This window comes from Calidris pugnax, unplaced genomic scaffold (assembly GCF_001431845.1).
Source record: "Calidris pugnax isolate Ruff unplaced genomic scaffold, ASM143184v1 scaffold91, whole genome shotgun sequence".
NCBI lineage: Eukaryota > Metazoa > Chordata > Aves > Charadriiformes > Scolopacidae > Calidris > Calidris pugnax.
This window is the reverse complement of record NW_015090898.1, coordinates 540,622-561,490: the sequence shown is the minus strand read 5'-3', so window position 1 is coordinate 561,490 and position 20,869 is coordinate 540,622. Positions and strand designations below refer to the sequence as shown.

General features: G+C 44.7%; 1 protein-coding gene and 1 long non-coding RNA gene across 2 annotated transcripts in view; one reads left to right on the top strand and one right to left on the bottom strand.

The window, feature by feature from the left end:
- The window catches only part of LOC106891789, a 24,388-nt gene extending 8,983 nt beyond the window's left edge, over positions 1–15,405 (top strand). The window contains exon 3 of the long non-coding RNA XR_001412789.1: positions 14,301–15,405. This is a non-coding gene — a long non-coding RNA (uncharacterized LOC106891789). The remainder of the gene's footprint in view (positions 1–14,300) is intronic.
- Positions 1–20,863, bottom strand: part of TSPAN2 (tetraspanin 2) — a 24,922-nt gene extending 4,059 nt beyond the window's left edge. The window contains exons 1-5 of the mRNA XM_014948541.1: positions 20,770–20,863; positions 17,510–17,612; positions 1,651–1,748; positions 1,132–1,206; positions 547–648 (exon numbers count right to left, since the gene is read on the bottom strand). Coding sequence (XP_014804027.1) covers positions 547–648; positions 1,132–1,206; positions 1,651–1,748; positions 17,510–17,612; positions 20,770–20,838 — 447 coding nt within the window. The 5' untranslated portion in view covers positions 20,839–20,863. The remainder of the gene's footprint in view (positions 1–546; positions 649–1,131; positions 1,207–1,650; positions 1,749–17,509; positions 17,613–20,769) is intronic.
- Positions 20,864–20,869: the final 6 nt, after the last annotated feature.

Here is a 20,869-nt window from a genome sequence, read left to right as displayed (position 1 = left end):
TTGATCTCTGTGGGAGGGAGTGTAGATACAGGATGGACACAAATAGGACTCAAGAAGTCACAGGTTCTGATTCTGATTCACACACTAACTTTCTGGGTGGCCTGAACTGAGTCACACATGTGCTTTTGGTTCTTTACCTACATGCTTTAGACAGTGACAGGATCTGCCATATTTTAAATCCTGGGACATGGGTCACATTTTTTTCTCTGACAAATGCAGAGAGATTCAGACCTTTCCACCTCTCATTGCATTTGTGAGTATTTATTCTTGGATTTTAATATCCCCCTAATCATCTTATCTTCTGCTCAACAAAGACCAGAAGCATCAGCTGAAATTTAAAAGCCTGGCTGTTTTCACTTTCAAAGGTAGGGATCACTTGGGATCTGAAAACCAGACCCATCAGGAAACCAGGTTGTGAACCTCTGGCTCCATTTTAAGTAACAGTTCTATTCTTTCATAGCTCAGTGGGAAGCATTCTCAATTTTAAAGGGTAACGTGACAGTAGAGTGGTAGTGCAAGGAATTAAAGCTCAGGAGGACTACTCACAGCTGAGTGGTAGTGATAGATAGTGCTGTTGACCTTCCCCACTGGGTTTTTCATATAGTCATCATAAACGTCTTCGTAGATTTTCTGGGCTTCCTGTATTGCCTGCAGAAATCAGACTTCCAAGTGAGTGACAAGTAAGTCTTACCCCAGATCCAGTGCAGGCTTCTAGCTTGTGTCATCAACCTCCAGAGCAGAAAATTACGCCTTGTAAACTGAGGTACTGTGATTGGAAAGACAGGAGGTTTTGTGGCCTGATGGCATTCAGAGGAACAATTCATGGATCAAAACATATTGAATTTGTTTGCCCTTTTCCCAAGCAATACCCTCTTATATAGTTCTACTTGATGTTCCTTCTAGATGTAAGGCTGAAACACACCTACAGATTTTCTTTAATAGAGAGGGGCAAAACCTGCTTCCCATTCTGGACTTGTGATAGCACAAGCTGTCATTGACTCCAGATGAGAATGTCAGAGAGTCTTCCTGGAAAAAGTCTCCTGGAGAGTCTTCCTATGCAAGGGGGGGTCAGTTGGCATTGGAATCCATAGCTGCCCTGCCATTATTACATTAGAAGTTGTTGCTACTTACCACTTTCTTGCCTATAAAGGCAAATACTCCAGCAGTGACCTCAGCTGCAAATATCACCAACAAGCAGGCAAAGAACTGCAGAGGAAGAAGAGAATCTTAGATTAATCTACTTTGCCCGATTCTGCTTTATATGGACTGCCAGCCAACCCCTCATCCTTGCCCAGGCCTCAGCAGCCCACACACTAACTGGAAGAAAGCTGGTCCATAACAATGGTGTAAAGTCAGATTTGTTTGTAATATTGAAACAAAGGTGGAAATGGCAAAGATCTGTCTCAGATGGTAGCTTCAGAAAAGACAGAAGGTAATTCCAGGCAATGTATCACATTAAATGAGCAATGGAACTTCTTCATGTATGGAAGCTCTGCAATATCAGGGTGGCTGGAGATGCTGGGTTAGCCAGTAAAAGGACTTGGGACATTTCACATCTTGGACAGCGAAGATCTTTCCACTAATGACACAAAGCATAGGGTTTTGAATTGTTTTCCTGCATAGCCCAGGCCCTTGAAACCTTTTACTTACTGATCCAATTAAGCACTGAGATTCCCGCGCTGCTCCACAGCACCCAAAAAATCCAACTGTGGCCATGAGAACCCCTGTTCCCACCAATACATAGAGTCCTATGAAAAATCAGAATCAGACAAGAATTTAAGAAGGTTTCTTCTCCCAAAATCTGGTACCTATTTTGTCAAACCCACACATTTCTAAGTAACAATGGTCTCTGGCTTTCACAAAGGACACTTGTTACACAGAAAAGTTGCTCTCACCACAAAAGGACACCAATGACTTTATTCAGAATTCTTGGAGATTCTCATGAAGACAAGAATATTCCAGTGTCATTACTTTGCATATTTTTCCTCCAACATACTGATGCAAGTGTCAGAATATGAGAGATCATCAGCTCTTAAAGGCTACTGTTATTAGTGTATTACGATTTGGAGAAGAGCTGTCTGAAAATGGAAAGAGTCACAGAACCAGACAAATCACATCAGATATTAAAAGGTGATTCTGTGTGAATGGAGTAGAGTGTCTAAGCCTTAGAGGCCAAAACCCTTGCATGCATGGCCCACAAACAGCATCTCAGGATGCAGGCTGCCCTCATCTGAAGTGCAGGAATCCCTCCCACCACTTTATTTCAACAGGCAGAATGGGAGTGGCTCTGCAGCAGCTGGTGGCACCACTGCATTGCCTTCATGTGCTGGACACTCACAGTTAAGAGTTAGGCAGTTACTGAATCATTAAGGGCTTGAGGCCACTGGCACAAGGAGTTACACGTGTGAAGGCAAATTGAATGACATAAAGAAAGAACAGCAAATAGTGGATCATCAGGCTAAACACATTAAGAGGATAATGAAACAATCTGGGGACGACACCCGCTAGAGGCAACTACTGAAGAGAAAGATCTAGGGGTCCTGGTGGACAGTAAAATGGCAATGAGTAAACAGTGTGCTCTTGCGGCCAGGAAGGCCAATGGTATCTTGGGTTGTATAGGGAAGAGTGTAGCCAGCAGGTCAAGGGAAGTCATTCTCCCCCTCTACTCTGCACTGGTGAGGCCACAACTGGAGTACTGTGTCCAGTTCTGGGCTCCCCAGTTCAAGAGGGACAGGGAACTACTAGAAAGAGTCCAGCGTAGGGCTACAAAGATGATTCAGGGATTGGAGCATCTCCCTTATGAGGAGAGACTGAGAGAGCTGGGACTCTTTAGTCTGGAGAAGAGAAGGCTGAGGGGAGACCTTATCAATGCCTACAAGTATCTCAAGGGAGGGTTGAAGGAGGAGGGAGCCAGACTCTTTTCAGTGGTTCCCACCGAGAGGACGAGGGGCAACGGGCACAAGTTGGAACAGAAGAGGTTCCACTCAAATATGAGGAAAAACTTCTTCATGGTGAGGGTGCCAGAGCCCTGGAACAGGCTGCCCAGGGAGGGTGTGGAGTCCCCTTCCTTGGAGATCTTCAAAACCCGCCTGGATGCTCCTGAGTAACATGCTCTAGCTCTAGGCAATCCTGCTTCAGCAGGGGAGTTGGACTAGATGATCTCTATGGTCCCTTCCAACTCTAGAAATTCAGTGAAATTCAGTGAAATTCAGTGACACTGCAAGAAAGACCAGGCCTGAGACAAGTACAAAACATGGGAGCTGTCAGTGTAGCCCCATCCATAGAACCCTAGCTAAGTGCAGAACTTGACAGGACAAAAACTGCAGAGGTAAGAGGAACAGCATTCATCTCTGCCACCTGTAAAACTGCTAGAAATACTCACATTCAACAGGTTTTTGTTGGGGTTTTTTTTTTTGGATGGGCTTTATCTAGGACAAAAAGAAACCAGAACACAGATTTTTTTTCCTTCCTCATTTGTAAATTTACATGCTCGATCTTTTCTTAGGCCACGCATCCCTTCATGTGCTGTGTCAGTTCCCATCAGCCCACAACAACTGTGTGTGTGCCTGTTTGGGTACCGTGTCAGCCGAGGCACAGCAGGCTCAGTGCGCTGCCTTGTCCTTCCAGTCTCTGTCTTGCCCGGGCACGGTGGAGGACGTGCAGAAATGGGCAATGCCAAGCCAGGGCAGGAAAACCAGCTTCCTTTCCCTCCTGCTGTTCTAAAGAGATGGTGGAGCTACAGAGTGTACACACTAGAGGGCACAGCGAGCCTTGCTCCCAGCTCTATGTAAACTTAATGAGAACATTTAGTATTGTCCATTACAGAGGGCACAGCGAGCCTTGCTCCCAGCTCTGACTATGTAAACTTTTAATGAGAACATTTAGTATTGTCCATTATGGATTTAAAATCTGACCCAAGCCTGTAGGGTTAACAGCTGCTGGCAATTACTGTGAGCAGGGCTGGTGTAACCTAGACTAGAAAGACTTACAAATGACAGTTTGGAATGATATGAAAAAAAAATCAATCAATATATGAGTGCAGAGCATCTGGCTGCTCTCCCACACAGATGCAGCCTGCTTGGAGAAGGCAAGCTTCTGCCTGCTGCCCATCACTGCCCAGTCACTCTGATTTCTATCCCAGCTATTGCAATCCTTCTCCCCTCCATCCTTCTTGCCCCAGTGCCTTTCTTATGCCAAGGGTTGCTGCTGAAGAACACATTTTGCTCAATAGCAACAACTGTAATTAATATGGCTTTGCCAGGTCTGTGATGCCAGATATGTGGGATTTGCTGCTGATCATGCTGACAGTTCATATTCTGCACTTTCTAGATTTTTAATGTTCAGCATCTTGTGACTTGCTAGGACTGAGCGTTCTTCAAGCTGACACTTGTACGCTCCCAACACAGTAGTTTTTACTGAGGGATACACAGAGATATATATGGCTCAGGAGCAAAAGTCACCGCCTCATGGAAAATGACTTCGGAAGGACAAAAAACTTCTCTCAGGTGCAGAAGCTGCTGTTCAACTGCCAAACACCAAAATTGCCATTTTCTGAGATCTCCATGGTAACAAACGGACTGTAATTACAAAGATGTTTCCTGGACCCTTTTCTGCTGTCACTCCCTAATCCAGTCCCTGTATCTGCTTATTGACAACAGCAGAGAGACTTTTTGATCAAGAAGGCTGGAAAGAAGTCCTCCTATTTCTTTTTGTTGCTTCCAGCTAGCAAAGATAAAGCTCTGAGGCTCAGGGGTGAGACCACTTTCAGGAATTTGGGTTTGCTTTTGTCTGAGAAACAGACTTCACATTTCACTGGCATGACTCACAGCTAAACCGCTACCTCAATCAGAACTTCCCTTTTAAGGCGTGTTACAGGAAGAACTCACATCACTCACTAAACAAAGCTGAGCTTGCCTCTGGCCCCACGGCTGAGCCAGCCAGGAGTTTAAAAACACCTTCTTCCATCTTCTGTTCAGGAGAGTTCATTCCAGGCTTTGTCCTTTCTCAGCCTGGGACTAGTAGTTGCTGATACTCGGAACGCTATTTCTAGATGGAAAAAAAATGACGACACTTAAAAAAAATTCCACAAAGCTACCATCGTTTTTACTTGCCTGCTATATACACACATATGTTATCTTTCACACAGGAATGAGACGCTTAAAGAGTAGCTTAAAGAAAATTCAAAGGGACCAGGTTACTTCTCATCTTGCACTGTGAGGTTTCCTACCACCCAGATCCAGGTATGCTCAACTGGAAGATGATTTCCAGGGAGGGTATCAAAGCAATAGATTCAGAAACATCCTAGATGGTGTAGGAGCTCGTTTTTCTTTTCCTAGTGGGCTATAGGCAGCATATATTCTGTATTCAGGCATGTTTCTGTTACCTACAGACATCATGCACCAATAGCCATCAAGTTAGCAATAGCATCATGTGTCAGAACTAACTAAGCTTTACTAAGCCCGGTTCCTTTCGAAAAAGCAGGATGGAAAGCAAAGCCTTAATCAGCTTCTATTCATAAGTGCTTCCATTGTAAAATACAAAGCCTTGGCACGGCTTCCAATTTGGCATCTACTGCACAGCCAAGAACAAAAAAGACACTTAGTTTATAGTCACAAAATGGAAAACATTTAATAGCTAGAAACTCTGACACAGAAAGCTTCACCACAGCATGGCAAAAGAAATGAACGAGTCAGATCAAGCCAGAGAGCTTGCTTCAGTGAAGTTTTGAGAAGACTACCTAGCTGCAGCTTTTTGTGCAGCAGAAGTAAAAAAGTACAAGGTAGAAAGGAAGCAAATGGAGAGAGCTTGCTTCAGTGAAGTTTTGAGAAGACTACCTAGCTGCAGCTTTTTGTGCAGAAGTAAAAAAGTACAAAGGTGGAAAGGAAGCAAATATCTGTGGCCTGTGTGAAATTTTATCTCTTAGCTCTTCTTGCCTCCGTTCATTTCCTGATTCCTAGTTTTGTCACTTTGATCTGTGTTTGCTAGTGAAGAGGAGAGAAGGTTTGAAAACTAACTAGTCTCCAAGTTCGTTGGCAGCAGGCAGCCTGCCCAGGAGCAGACAAGAGATGAAGAGGGAATCCTGAGAAGAGGCATGCTGCTGTGGCACTGAGGAGGGCAAACTCTGGGCCTAATGGCAGGAACCTCTCATCTATATGACTGCCTACAGCTCAGGAACAGTTATTGCACCTGCACAAAGGAGCCCTGAGTCACTCTCAGCCCCCATATGCCAAGGGATGAACGGGCACATTCCAAAGAATTAAAAGCCATGGGCAAAATGCATCAGAAAATTGGCTGATCTGAGCAGATGCAGCCAGGACAGTGATGACTATAAGGGGCAGTGGAGGAAATACCTCACACAAACACACATATTTTTATAAGCTGTGAAGAGAAACTAACACTTCTGCTTTTAGCAGTAAGGCAAGAGAGAGAACGCATAGTAACAAGTTTATTTCCTTTCTGGCTAAAAAATAGAGAGTGAAGAGGTGGGGAAACCCCATACTTCAGCTGTATTTTCATTATGCAAAGAAAAAATTTGCAAAGCAGTAAAGCAGCAGCTTTTCTATATACTTGATTTTTTGATTCATCCCATGGGTAAAATCATTATTTCCTGGAAGGAAAATGTCTGATGAGGACATTCCCTGTGAGAATTCAACAGGAGAGAGTCCCATTTTCTAGCAGACTCTGCTTTGCAATTACAAGGGGAATTAAAGTTACCTGGCAATCTCAGAGCAATGTAAGGCTGCCAATAGTGAAAAATGGCAAACCCACAACTCAGCAGAGGTCTCTAGATTGGCATCTGTGTTTATGGCACAGAGTTTTTCCATAAGATACTGTTTCCTCAGAGTCTGAGCACAGTGGATCAGCAAGTGTGAAGAAGCACCTCAAGAAAGATAAAGGGTATTCTGTGTGTCATTTCTGGATGAGGGAAACCTTTGTAATTAGCAGTGAATACAGACTTTAATTGCTTAGACAAAGTAGAAGGATGGAGTTTTATAGCTGCTGACTGCACTATGTCTTTATGTGTGTCAAGAGTGAGGGAGGGATCAGCACCATTTTTAGAAAAATTACGAGTGAAATCTGCAGGACGTGTTCTTTGTTCCTTAGAGCAATATAAAAAAGCTCTCAGGGTAACATGCAACTGTATGCAAAATAATCTAAAAGGAAATGTCACCAGCTCTTTAGTCTGTCATATGGCACGTGGACAGAGTAACAGTTCTGTCCTTGGAACCAGGTCCCCGTGTGCTCCCATTGCAGAAGTGTGCACCACCACTCGTCATGAACAGAAAGGGACCACAACACAAACCAGGCAGGTGGGAAATTACTAATGTGAACATTGAAACCATTCTTCTTTCACACCGTTTGGCTGCCTAGGCTAGTAGAGATCTGATTTCATACTCTGGAATAAAACCCACTCCCAGAGTTGGGTTGGTTTGGTTTTTTTTTGGTATGTGTTTGGTTTGTTTTTCAAAAATCTTAGGGCTAGTAGAGATCTGATTTCATACTCTGGAATAAAACCCACTCCCAGAGTTGGGTTGGTTTGGTTTTTTTTGGTATGCGTTTGTTTTGTTTTTCAAAAATCTAACCGATGGCTTTGACATGCAAATCCTGTCTAGAGCCTACTGCAGAGAGCAGGAGCAGACAAATGTACTCTGTCTCTCTGTCTGGCTTTATTTCACATGGGTTTCTTGTTTACCTGGCTGCTATGGTCACTTTCCATTTGAAATAATCTTACTTTTTCTTTTTTGGGCTGAGTAACTAACACGCAACAAACTGCCAACTGTTCATACACCACCGAGAAAACAAGCAGCTCTGTTGGAGTAAGGGATCCAGAGGCAGTGATGACAGGAGTCCTAGAACCCAGACCTGACTCAAAGAGATTTTCCTGAGGTTGCATGTGTGTTACAGCCTGGGAGGCTGATGTGCTCCTCCACAGAAGGACTGAGGCTCTCAAGCCCTCAGTAAAGCACCAAGGAACGTGTAGTGCAAATGCACTATTGGAAAAGATGAGAAACACATGTAGGAGTTGCAAATAACAGACTGTTTTGTATGTTGCACATGGTGGCAAAGTCACTTTCTGAAACAGGCTTGTTACTAGAGATTACCATTTTTGTGTTAATAGATTTTTAGTATATTTATCTATAAAACACATTTACAAAACCAGACAGAAGAGGCAGAGTCCTCTGAAGGATGATGAATTTCTGGAGAATTGGAACTTACCCTTAATTTGAGCATAGTGCATAGACATAATTACGTGTCTTGTGTGAATTCAACAGGTATTTCATGGTTAATCTTCCTGGAACCACAAAAGCATTACAGATGGCCAGTTTGTAGGCTTCTCCTGATACACAAATCCTGAATTTCAATTTAAAAGCAACCTCCCTATAATAACCTCGGGGTTATTCAGCCTGGAGAAGAGGAGGCTGAGGGGAGACCTTATTGTTCTCTACAACTCCCTGAAAGGAGGGTGTAGAGAGATGGGGGTCGGTCTCTTCTCCCAAGTCACAGGCGACAGGACAAGAGGAAATGGCCCCAAGTTGTGCCAGGGGAGGTTCAGGCTGGATATTAGGAAAAAATTTTTCATGGAAAGGGTTCTCAGCCATTGGACTGGGCTGCCCAGGGAGGGGGTTGAGGCCCCATCCCTGGAGGTGTTCAAAAGAGGGGTTGATGTAGTGCTGGGAGGTATGGTTTAGTGATGGTGTTGCTTTTTGTTTGTTGTGTGGGTGTTTATTTTTGTCAAAGTTAGGTTGATGGTTGGACAAGATGATCTTTAAGGTCCCTTCCAACCTAGAAGATTCTGTGATTCTGTAATGTAACATCCCTGTCCACTGCCTCCCCCATCCCACAGAATACCAGCACTTGTTACATATCTTGTTCACGTGGATCTCACAACCCTAAATGATTATGTCCCAAATTCCTATAAGCCAAGGTATGCCAGCTAGTACCTTCTCAGTAGCCTCCAGTGGCACTGTCAATTTCTGCTTCTCCCTGTACCAAACCTCACCCCAGTCAGGTGTAATCCATGTACCTGTGTTACGTGGACCTGCACTACCACGGTTGAACATCACTGAATCCTGTGGCAATGGATTCTACAATTTAATGACGTGAATAGTGTGAAAAACTTCCTACTGTGGAAGTTGTTTATAGTGCATAATATGATAATACTCTCGTCAAACTTCTTAGTACTTTTTATAGTTTTATTACATCCTTTTTGACCAGGACCACATACAGCATTCAAGACACTGAGTGGACTGGAGAGACGTGTTCTTTGTTCCTTAGAGCAATATAAAAAAGCTCTCAGGGTAACATGCAACTGTATGCAAAATAATCTAAAAGGAAATGTCACCAGCTCTTTAGTCTGTCATATGGCACGTGGACAGAGTAACAGTTCTGTCCTTGGAACCAGGTCCCCGTGTGCTCCCATTGCAGAAGTGTGCACCACCACTCGTCATGAACAGAAAGGGACCACAACACAAACCAGGCAGGTGGGAAATTACTAATGTGAACATTGAAACCATTCTTCTTTCACACCGTTTGGCTGCCTAGGCTAGTAGAGATCTGATTTCATACTCTGGAATAAAACCCACTCCCAGAGTTGGGTTGGTTTGGTTTTTTTTTGGTATGTGTTTGGTTTGTTTTTCAAAAATCTTAGCGATGGCTTTGACATGCAAATCCTGTCTAGAGCCTACTGCAGAGAGCAGGAGCAGACAAATGTACTCTGTCTCTCTGTCTGGCTTTATTTCACATGGGTTTCTTGTTTACCTGGCTGCTATGGTCACTTTCCATTTGAAATAATCTTACTTTTTCTTTTTTGGGCTGAGTAACTAACACACAACAAACCGCCAACTGTTCATACACCACCGAGAAAACAAGCAGCTCTGTTGGAGTAAGGGATCCAGAGGCAGTGATGACAGGAGTCCTAGAACCCAGACCTGACTCAAAGAGATTTTCCTGAGGTTGCATGTGTGTTACAGCCTGGGAGGCTGATGTGCTCCTCCACAGAAGGACTGAGGCTCTCAAGCCCTCAGTAAAGCACCAAGGAACGTGTAGTGCAAATGCACTATTGGAAAAGATGAGAAACACATGCAGGAGTTGCAAATAACAGACTGTTTTGTATGTTGCACATGGTGGCAAAATCACTTTCTGAAACAGGCTTGTTACTAGACATTACCATTTTTGTGTTAATAGATTTTTAGTATATTTATCTATAAAACACATTTACAAAACCAGAGTCCTCCGAAGGATGATGAATTTCTGGAGAATTGGAACTTACCAAGGGAATTTGAGCATAGTGCACAGACATAATTACATGTCTTGTGTGAATTCAACAGGTATTTCATGGTTAATCTTCCTGGAACCACAAAAGCAGATAGCCAGTTTGTAGGCTTCTCCTGATACACACAAATCCTGAATTTCAATTTAAAAGCAACCTCCCTGTAATAACCTTGGGGTTATTCAGCCTGGAGAAGAGGAGGCTGAGGGGAGACCTTATTGTTCTCTACAACTCCCTGAAAGGAGGGTGTAGAGAGATGGGGGTCGGTCTCTTCTCCCAAGTCACAGGCGACAGGACAAGAGGAAATGGCCTCAAGTTGCACCAGGGGAGGTTCAGGCTGGATATTAGGAAAAAATTTTTCATGGAAAGGGTTCTCAGCCATTGGACTGGGCTGCCCAGGGAGGGGGTTGAGGCCCCATCCCTGGAGGTGTTCAAAAGACAGGTTGATGTAGTGCTGGGAGGGATGGTTTAGTGATGGTGTTGCTTTTTGTTTGTTGTGTGGGTGTCTATTTTTGTCAGTTAGGTTGATGGTTGGACAAGATGATCTTTAAGGTCCCTTCCACCCTAGAAGATTCTGTGATTCTGTAATGTAACATCCCTGTCCACTGCTTCCCCCATCCCACAGAATACCAGCACTTGCTACATATCTTGTTCACGTGGATCTCACAACCCTAAATGATTATGTCCCAAATTCCTATAAGCCAAGGTATGCCAGCTAGTACCTTCTCAGTAGCCTCCAGTGGCACTGTCAATTTCTGCTTCTCCCTGTACCAAACCTCACCCCAGTCAGGTGTAATCCACATACCTGTGTTACGTGGACCTGCACTACCACGGTTGAACATCACTGAATCCTGTGGCAATGGATTCTACAATTTAATGACGTGAATAGTGTGAAAAACTTCCTACTGTGGAAGTTGTTTATAGTGCATAATATGATAATACTCTCGTCAAACTTCTTAGTACTTTTTATAGTTTTATTACATCCTTTTTGACCAGGACCACATACAGCATTCAAGACACTGAGTGGACTGGAGATTTACACGATGACATTAAAATTTCTCAGTTGGATTCTCATTTCCTTCTGAAATTTCTATGCCTTTTTGACTGCAACTGAGCAAGGCACTTTTGTCAAGAGCAAATGACAGTGAGTCTAAGATCAGGTTCCTGTGTGGTGGTTATAGCTAATTAGAGTCTGTCAGAATTTATACTGCATAGATTATGTTATCACTTGTGTCACTTTTCTTTACTGATACTGTATTTTATCTGAGTTTTTAATAGTCAGTCATTTGATATTCTGAAACCCTCTCACAATTATCTGTAATCCACTCTAGATTAGGATACCCCCAATAATCATGTGTGTATGCATATATTTCCATGCAGATACCAACAGTTACACACTTCTAATACTTAAATGCCCAGGCTCCGAGCCCTGCCAAACACAAACCAGAATATGACCATAATGGATTCACAGAAACCTGCAGCCCCCACAGCAGCAGAAGTCAGGACTCTGCAGATGGCTCTCTTGACCCACCCAAGTGCTGGAACAAAACAAGCCAACTCCGCCAAAACCCTCTCTGTAGATGCTTTTGAAGTGACACACCCCAAAAAGGAGCTATGGGCTTTTTTGTTGCCGTTTTATTTTTTTCCAGCAGACAAAATGCTTTGCTTTTAATGGCTTCATAGGGCACAATCCCATTGTATTTCCAGCACTGTCAGAATGAAACATGACAACACAACACGGGACATTCCCCTTGAGATACAACAGGTTATATTGGTTTGGTTCTTTTTCTAGAAGCCACTTTAGAGACTGGCATCCAGCGCAGAGTTAGTCCCTTCAGAGAGAGTTATGTATGAAGAACAAAGCATGTAACTGAAAAAGCCTGAGCATTCCTGCAGGTTAGTGTGCTGCTACAGCAAGAGGAAACTTCTTGAGGTCTTTTTACTTCGTGCAGGACCAGTGACAGATTTATCCCCAGTCACCTGGGTCACTTGCTCCAGGCGGCTCTTTCTGTAAAAGCAGAAGTGCTGAGCCCACGTTCCTGTGCACGAGCAGCCTGGCCAGAATCAGACACAGCCCCTTGGTCGCCCACCGAGGCTGAGGGAGAGCCCAGCACTCACAACGATGCCAACCAGGGTGCAGGGACCTGGGGGTGCAGCTGCCCAGAGGAAGGAGGTGAGGGAGGGACAGAGGAGGAAATGGCGTAACTGTTGGTTCAACTGTTGGTTCAACTGTTGCTGCTGTGAGGAACTGGCAAGCTGGTAGATAGCTACACAGAGAGAGCAGGCTGGGAGAAAGGTTTACCAGGAGGACAGTTAAACAGGCAAAAAGCTCAAAGTGCATTATCGTGCTTAAGTGATTAATAAAATAAAAAAAAAAGCCTCCTGAATCTCAGCATATTGCAAATATAAAACAATCAGCCTGAGGTAGGTAGATTATTCCGTTAGGCTTAACTAGGTTGTTTTGTCAGAATTCTAACTAACTTTGTGGTGGCCTTGCCTTCACTCTGCCAGGGGGGATGCTGACTCTTAGGAACTGTTTGCTAGGTTTTATGATCCAGCACAGACACTGAGGACTTTTGAACAACTTTCATTTTGAGTAAGGTGTTTTTTTGGGGGGTTGGTAGTAGATTTCTAGTAGCAGGTAGCAGATTTCCAGTGCAGCAGCTTTCATTTTCCACTCAGGGCCACTAACAGCCTTTTCTAAATATCCTGGTTTGAGAATGACACTGAACTGCTCTTCCTCAACTGCTGAAGAGGGGACCTGCACACAAGATGATAGGAAGAAAGACAAGTTCATTGCTTGAGTCTTAAGTACAGACTAAGCCCCTAAATACACATGATGGCAGGACCATTTGATGCTCCTCTTGTGGTATTACATCTCTACACAGAGGCTCCTTTGCCAGTACCTCTCCTTTTAAAGGCTGGTAAAGTTTGAGAGGTTATGCATTTTGGAGAGAAAATACTGTTGACTAAGGGTATAGTGCTTGACTCCAAAATACATGAATAGAACTATAACAAAATGAGACACAGGAGCAAAGCGTTGCAGTTTACATGGATTTAACTGCTGGCCAACTCTTGTTTGTATGGGCACCCCCTACTATGGAGAAAAACTACTAATATCCTTCAACTCCAGACATGACTTCATATCCTAAGGCATGCACCATCTAGCTGTACCTTTCGAAGCCAGAATGATCACTCGTGCTCTCACAGACCCCAAGAAATAGCCACCCTGAAGCTTTTATCTGCAGCAGGTTTGGCCCTGATGAATGCCTGGACCACAGACTGGATCACGGAACTGGAGCAAAGAGGATGTAACGTAGCACAGAGTTTGTGAGCTCCAGCTGGGCAGGAGAAGCAGGGCTTCAGTCCTGCCAGTTATGAGAAAGAGTCATCCATCTTGATTCACATTCATCAGTCTTTGTTACCATTCCTGAGGGGGCTTGTTGAGAACATACACTCTATTTTTATTGCTACTGGCAGTGATGTGACCATCTGCGCTTCATTTATTAGGGATACAGAGAGTTTGTCCTCCATGTTGCCCAAGGAACCAGAAGAGACTTTCCTCTTCATCCCCCAAAAGCCAAGTGGGGAGAATAGGTGTCTTGAGCTGATCCTTAAAAAGTCCCTGTGTTGGTTTTTACTTCACAAACACTCAACTTGCACTCAGCAGGCACTTCGTCTTTGCTTCTATGCTTTAGGTATTTTTAAATTTAAGAACAACACTACTACAGAGAATTAATTAAGGACCAATTAATTACGAGACAGCAATGCTGACATCTTGGGTTCACACAAGCACCTCTCTTTTCCTTCTGGTTGTTGCAGACTTTCCTGTTGAGTAAAAAACTCACCAGAATCTTGGTACAGGAGCCTCAAGAAGGATGAGCCATCTGAGGGAATTCTTTATTCTACAGATCTTTTCCTCATTTGGTCAGGACAGCATCAGGCAACTCAGATAAAAGCAGTAACTAACCAGCTATTGACCTTTGCTGAAATTATCTTTTTTCTTTCTTTCTTTTTTTTTTCTCTCTAGTACAGCTAAGAGAGGAATATATGAAATCCACCAGAGCTGAACTGCAGTAGAACAGGAAAGCTACAGTTTTGCCTCTTGAAGCACAGGCACAAAAGACACACTGTGAGATGGAGTAACATAAAAATACTGTCATGCCTGTTACTGCAGTGGGAACTCCAGAAGTTGAGGAGCTGCAGAAAGAGGATGTACAATTTTAGGAGGCTGCTCCAGTGTAAGACACATCTGGCAAAAAGGACGGAGACTGCATGGGTCAAAGAGTTCCAATTCCAACCTTTTATGCTGGAGGTGAAAAAACTCTTAAGCTGCAGCGAGGAATATGGATCATGGAACACAAAACCACAAGCAACAGAAAAACTAAGAACACGTATGTGCTTGACCTCAGCACTGCTGCCTGTAAGTCGTTCTTAAACCAACAAAAACATTTCAGCGGCTGGAAAAGATGAACAGGCCTGGTTGCCAAGTCATGGCCCGAACTATTCCAGGGGGCAGAAAAGACAGCTGGACTGCTGGTAAAGAACAAGGCTATTTAAGGAGACTCATTCTGGCCTAATGGAAAATGCAAGGATATAATTATCAATTATTTTAAACTAAAACAACATTTCAGATCCAGGAAAAAGAACATCACAAGGAAGCACAAGAGACGAGCTGGTTAGATTCAGTTAGCAGCTCAATCCAGGTACAAAAAGAGCAGAATGTGCTGCTCTTTAGAAGCAAGAAAATGAGATGTTTTCCACAAGAAGGTGATTCTGGACAGTGCATCAACCTACAAAGCAAGCTCTGAATATAGCTGCAGTGTTGTTCCAAGCACTGACACAAAGCTGATCTGATCACAGGGGGCTTGGGTTATCACAAGCCAACCCCAAAAGTGGTCAGTGGAACACAGCTACAGAAATTATTTTTAAATATATGTATTGCTGTATGTTTATATCTCCGAGTCATACTGATGATCTGCTTTCTCTTTCAGCCCCCTGGGCAGCTGCTTCTTGTGTACTGCAAGTGCTCCATATTAAGAATTCCTATGCCGAATCCTGGCTGTCACCCAGAATGCACAAACACAGAGCAAACACACAAAGCCAAATAAACAACACTCTTAGAGTCTCTGTGAGAAGGGACCAAGACTCAACTGTCAAAGGGGACTCGGAGCTAAAACCTCCTAGAGATGTAAAGCTCTTTAGCATGATTATCAAGTGCAGCCTTGTCTACTGCAAAAAAAACACCAGTTACTGAACTTACCACCATTCTTTTACCTTTGTCTTAGTCACAGGTTGTTAACAGCCTCAGACTAGTGATCTGCCCATCAGATGCTCAGGAGTCACAAGAGCATTTAACATGATTTGTAATGAGGGAGAGCAGCAGAATTTTTTTTTTGTTTTTCTTTACCAGGAATGCTCTGCTCAGAGCACAATGCCTATTACAAAAAAAGGACCAAAACTTTGCTTTAGAATTCAGTCAAAGTGCAAGTTTAAAAGAATTCTCAGCATATTTATGTCCTGGTCCTTATTTCTTCCTCTGCTAGCGGTTACAGCACACGGCTCTATAAATAGGTGTGACAGCCTAATTGTTGAATGTCACGGTATATGATGAAATCTTTATAAGAACATTCCCCAGGACTTCCCAAAATTAACAACTCTGAACAGCTTTTGTAATTCCTATTCAGAACTGAAGCAGATTAAATCTTTGAGAGATTTAAGTACACATGCACCAAAGAATATCTTGTTTACACAGGCTGCACTGCAAAGCTGTGAAATGACTGTGGTGCTTATTCATATCACAGGATGTGATACTTTCTAGCTTCAACAAACCAACAGTACTTGATCTTGAAGGCCAGAACATCCTGCTGTCTTCTTGAATCTCCTGAGTCAAATACAAGTGTACAAGGCAGAGATGAGTTTCAAGATACAGCATAGGAGACTCAGCAGGTATATGCTGCTGACGTAGCAGCTCAGATGTTAGGGAAAAAGTAAATCATACTTCCTGGCTCTCTGTGTCAGTGGAGCTGCCACCGAGTATTTTACAGTAACCCCCAGGTCCCAATCAAATTTTCATCTGAATGGTTTTATTCAGGCTCATAAAATTCCACAGAAACTTTGCAGGACATAACATTCTACCCATCAGTTTCCACAGAACTATACAGCCAGCTCTGTGCCTCTCTGTGGTTGCATATATTAAAGAAGCTTGGGGTTAGGACCGTGGTGTATCAGAGCCAAGGTTTCCACTAAGAGAATCGTGGCATTTAAAGTAACTGCACAGCCCAGGGTAACTGACTGCTTGGGACAGCAGTCAACTTCTGTTCCTGGCCACCCTGTCAGAATGGCTCGATGGACAAGGCAGGGCTGGGTAATCATTCACACTTGGCATTTGTAGATGGCAAAAAATGTTTCCACCAATTGGGTTTTGTTGAGCGAATCCATCTCCAGGGGTGGCATATTAAAACAGAAATAACCCTGACTTTTCTGGTGTAAAGGCATGTTACAATACACCAGTGCACAGACAAGTGCAATTGCCAGCAGTCGTAGACAGCTGCTATTTGAGGATATCTATAGATACATAGCACAGGTGGCATTTCCAGAAAACCCAACTGGAAATCCTAGGGAGAAAAAAATTATCTTAAGTGCCTAAAATGACAGATGACCAATGCCATTCAGTGGGCTTGGGGAGCTAGTCGATTCCTGCCTACGTTGGACAAACAGTTCTTGAGATGACTAAACACCATTTGTGGTTTTACTTTTCAGCTGTGGAAGGATTTGCTCTGATACTTGAAGTCCCACCGAGTGCATCTGTGTGCAGACACAGGGAGAGCTGGTGGGCAAAAGTCTTACTGCTGCACTGGTATTAGAACATTCAGAAAGTGGCGCTTTTTTGTTGCTAGCAGCTGCACAAAAAACTCTGGAAGGATATATTGATGAGCCCCATGTTCCAGGAGTCTTTGACCCATCTCAACTTCTATTCTGACAGTATTAGCACAATTCACTTTGGGTATGTGAGGATTGGATCAAATCTGAAAGAAGAGGTCAGTTAGGTCTAAAGAACTTGATGCCAAGCAGAGAAAGGATGAAAGCCATCATGCATGTGACACACAGGACCAGATTGCCCAGGTTTGTGTAGTTCAGTCCAGGAATTGTTGGCCTTCATATAATTCAATGCATAAGGTGTGTCACATGCCTGAGGATAAAACTAAAGCTACTATCATCACAGGCACTTTAACTTACCCATGAAGAAATACTCTGGAGACCTTTTGTCTGAAGCAAAGTCTGCCATGACCCCACCAAACCGCAGCCAAAGACCAAAGGCAATGACAGCCAGTCCTGCCAGCTGGAAGATAAACAGACCAGTCAATACTTTAGTAACAAGTGGCTGGAGAGCATCAAAGAGCTGTCATGGGCACCTTATGTTTTCTTGAAACCCCACCACAGCTCAGGATTGCGCTGTCAGAAAATTCAGGAAGCACTTGCCAATGTTTGAAAACAATGAATTCCCGTTATAGTGCAACGTACTTTTTTCTTTCTTTCAGCTCTTCAATGTAGTGGTTCTTCTGAACTAACTTACTTTCAAACCTTGTAAATAAGCTCATTTAGTCATCAACACTTGGCCTGAATTGCAAGGGGGAATGGGGTGGGGGAGTTGTGGAGGGGAAGCAAGTGCCCCTGAGAAGAGGGGCTGCAGAGGTGGTGAGGAGCACTCTGCCCTCCTTCCTCCTGCTCCCAGTGCCACTCTCAGGAGACCTCTCAGGGCCCGGCTCTGGAGGGAAGATGCTGTTACTGTAAGAAAAGCCCCTTACGGGGAAGTGCCACATGATCAGGAGCTCAGCCCTGCTGGCTTGACACACACCCCAAACTTGTAGGACAGAGTAGTTTAGTTGACTTTTTTTCCACCCTCCGAGCTCTTTCAGGGCTGAATAACAGCCTTTCAGGCTGAGAGGTGCCCCCTTTCCCTGTAGTATCACAAGTCCAGCTCCTGGGTCAGGAGCTGTGGGTGATGTGGTGCTGTAGAGGGACCAGCTGGACCCTAAATCATCCCACCAAACTCCAGGAGATGATCTGCTGTTCCAGAACTACTGCTGCTGCTCAGTTTTTAAGAAGGGTTCTGTCTAGAGGCTTACCAGAAAGAGAGGCTTGCATTGTTCTGGGAGATGTGCTGAAGTTAAGTGTGTTTGGGCCAACTATGACAGGGCATTTTTCTGTAAATCACCATGGGAATCCCTACCAGAACTTGGAGAGAAAAGGATTATTACAGTGTACAACATCTTGGATCACAGAAATGACTAATGAACGAGGGATGGGTGCTGTAAAATCCAAGGCAAAATTCCCTTTAATGCGAATGAGACTAGATTTACAGTGTACAACATCTTGGATCACAGAAAGGACTAACAAACAAGTAATGGATGCTGTCAAATCCAAGGCAAAATTCCCTTTAATGTGAACTAAACTAGATCCTTCCAATATCTGAAGGGGCTACAGGAGAGCTGGGGAGGGACTCTTTGTCAGGAAGTGTAGTGATAGGAAAGGGGTAATGGTAACTGGAAGAGGGGAGATTTAGATTAGATACTAGAAATTCTTTACAGTGAGGGTGGTGAGACACTGGAACAGGTTGCCCAGAGAAGCTGTGGCTGCCCCATCCCTGGAGGGGTTCAAGGCCAGGCTGGATGGGGCTTTGGGCAACCTGCTCTGGTGGGAGGTGTCCCTGCCCAGGGCAGGGGGTTGGAACTAGATGATGTTTAAGGTCCCTTCCAACCCAAACCATTTTATGATTCTATCAAAAATGAGCACCAAAGCCAACCCAAACCATTCTGTGATTCTATCAAAAATGAGCATCAAATCATGTTGTTTGAGGGGAAAGATCTACAGACAGTGGTCTCAGACCCACCGCATCCCAGACCCATTTACAAGTTCCCAAGGCAATGGTGTGTCCTGCCAGGCAGCGTCAGCATCCCACGGGACCAGGCACGATGCTCTGTGACACTTCTGATGGTGTCGCTTTTTGTTTGTTGTGTGGGTGTTTATATTTGTCAAAATTAGGTTGACAGTTGGACAAGATGATCTTTAAGGTCCCTTCCAACCTAGAAGATTCTGTGGTTCTGTGTGAGGCCCAGAACCTGGGTCTGTAGGAACTGCACAACCCACACAACACCGGCTGCTGACTGTGCCCTCACCAGCCTGGTGTGGAGCTCTTAAAGTCTCTCCCCTACTGCCTGGTTCATCTGGCACGGCTAACAGCAAGCAGAGAAAGCAGGCAAGGATGTGGGTGAAGAGTTTGAGGTCACATCTTTCTCACAGAAGTGTCACAGGACAGTGTGAGGGTCCCCTGCCACCCTGCTCACAGCGTTGGAACCACCAGCCTTGGGACTGCCTGAGCCCCCTCCTCTCAGTCCAGGCTTGTAAGAGCCTCTGGTGGCCAGGACAGTGTTTGAAATGAATGCCCACAGCTCAGCTGAGGACATGGTTTCTTCCACCTCAGTGAAAATGCAGATAATCGTCACTTTTGTCAAAGGACATAACGCAAAGCTTTGTCCTTCTCCTGCGTGGCAGCTGCAGCTGGGCAGCACACCCTGCCCCTGCACAGCAGCGCTGTGTACCCGGAGCTCGCAGCGCTGTCACCGAGGGAAAAGCATTTGGTTTAACTGTGTTTCAAGCATAAAAGAGACAAAAGCCCAAAACTGCTTGCTCCAGAGAGGCTGAACAGGATGATTTTGTGACTTCTTTAAAAAAAAAAAAAAAAAAAAAAAACAACCCAGTGAATCAGAAAGAAAAAGACATTTAAGAAGATAACATTGGTAATTGTTTTCCAGTGTGAAAAACTGGAAGACTACTGGAAGGGAGAACACAGCGCGAGGGAAAGAAAGAGAAAAGAAAGCTTGAATTCAATTGTGCCGTGGAACTGTGAGATTGTTAAAAAGGTGCAAGGAGGAGAGAATGGACACAGCGTTCTCTGGATCTCTGGAGGCTTCTGCAGCAGACACTGTCCGTAGCCACCTTCGGGTCGCTCTCAGCAAAGCAAGTGCAATACGATTCAAGGAGTTTCTCTTAGGATGAACTTGTAAAAGCAGCAGCTGGTGGCTCGCAGTTGGAAAGCACATTATTAAAAAGCCTGGTGAACTTGTTGTGAAGGTGTTCTGCTGCCTGGGGTGCTGGGAGAACCTCCCGCAGCCTCCCGCGGTTTGAAATGTTATGTTTGGGCTTTACCGGTTAAGAAAGAAATTGGTATTTTCTCGGCGACTGTCAGCTCATCTCAGGTACCTGTTTTCCCAGGAGAGCTCTGTCTTTACAGAGCACCCGGGAGCAGCACCGGACACCCCTGGGGCTGCCCGTCCCGCACCGTTCCCCTTCAGGGACGCCCCCCCCCGCCCGCCTCCGCGGGGACCGACGGCGGCCGCGGACCGGGAGCACCCCGCGGCAGGTGCCTCCCGGCGGCTCGGCCCGTCCCGCCCCTTCCCTTCCCTTCCCTTCCCGTCCCGTCCCGTCCCGGTGCTCACCCAAAAGCTCAGGTTGAAGATGAACAGCAGGATCTTGATGCAGCGCATCCCCCCGCGCCCCGAGCCCATGGCGGGCGCCGGTTCCCGCAGCGGTTCAGGC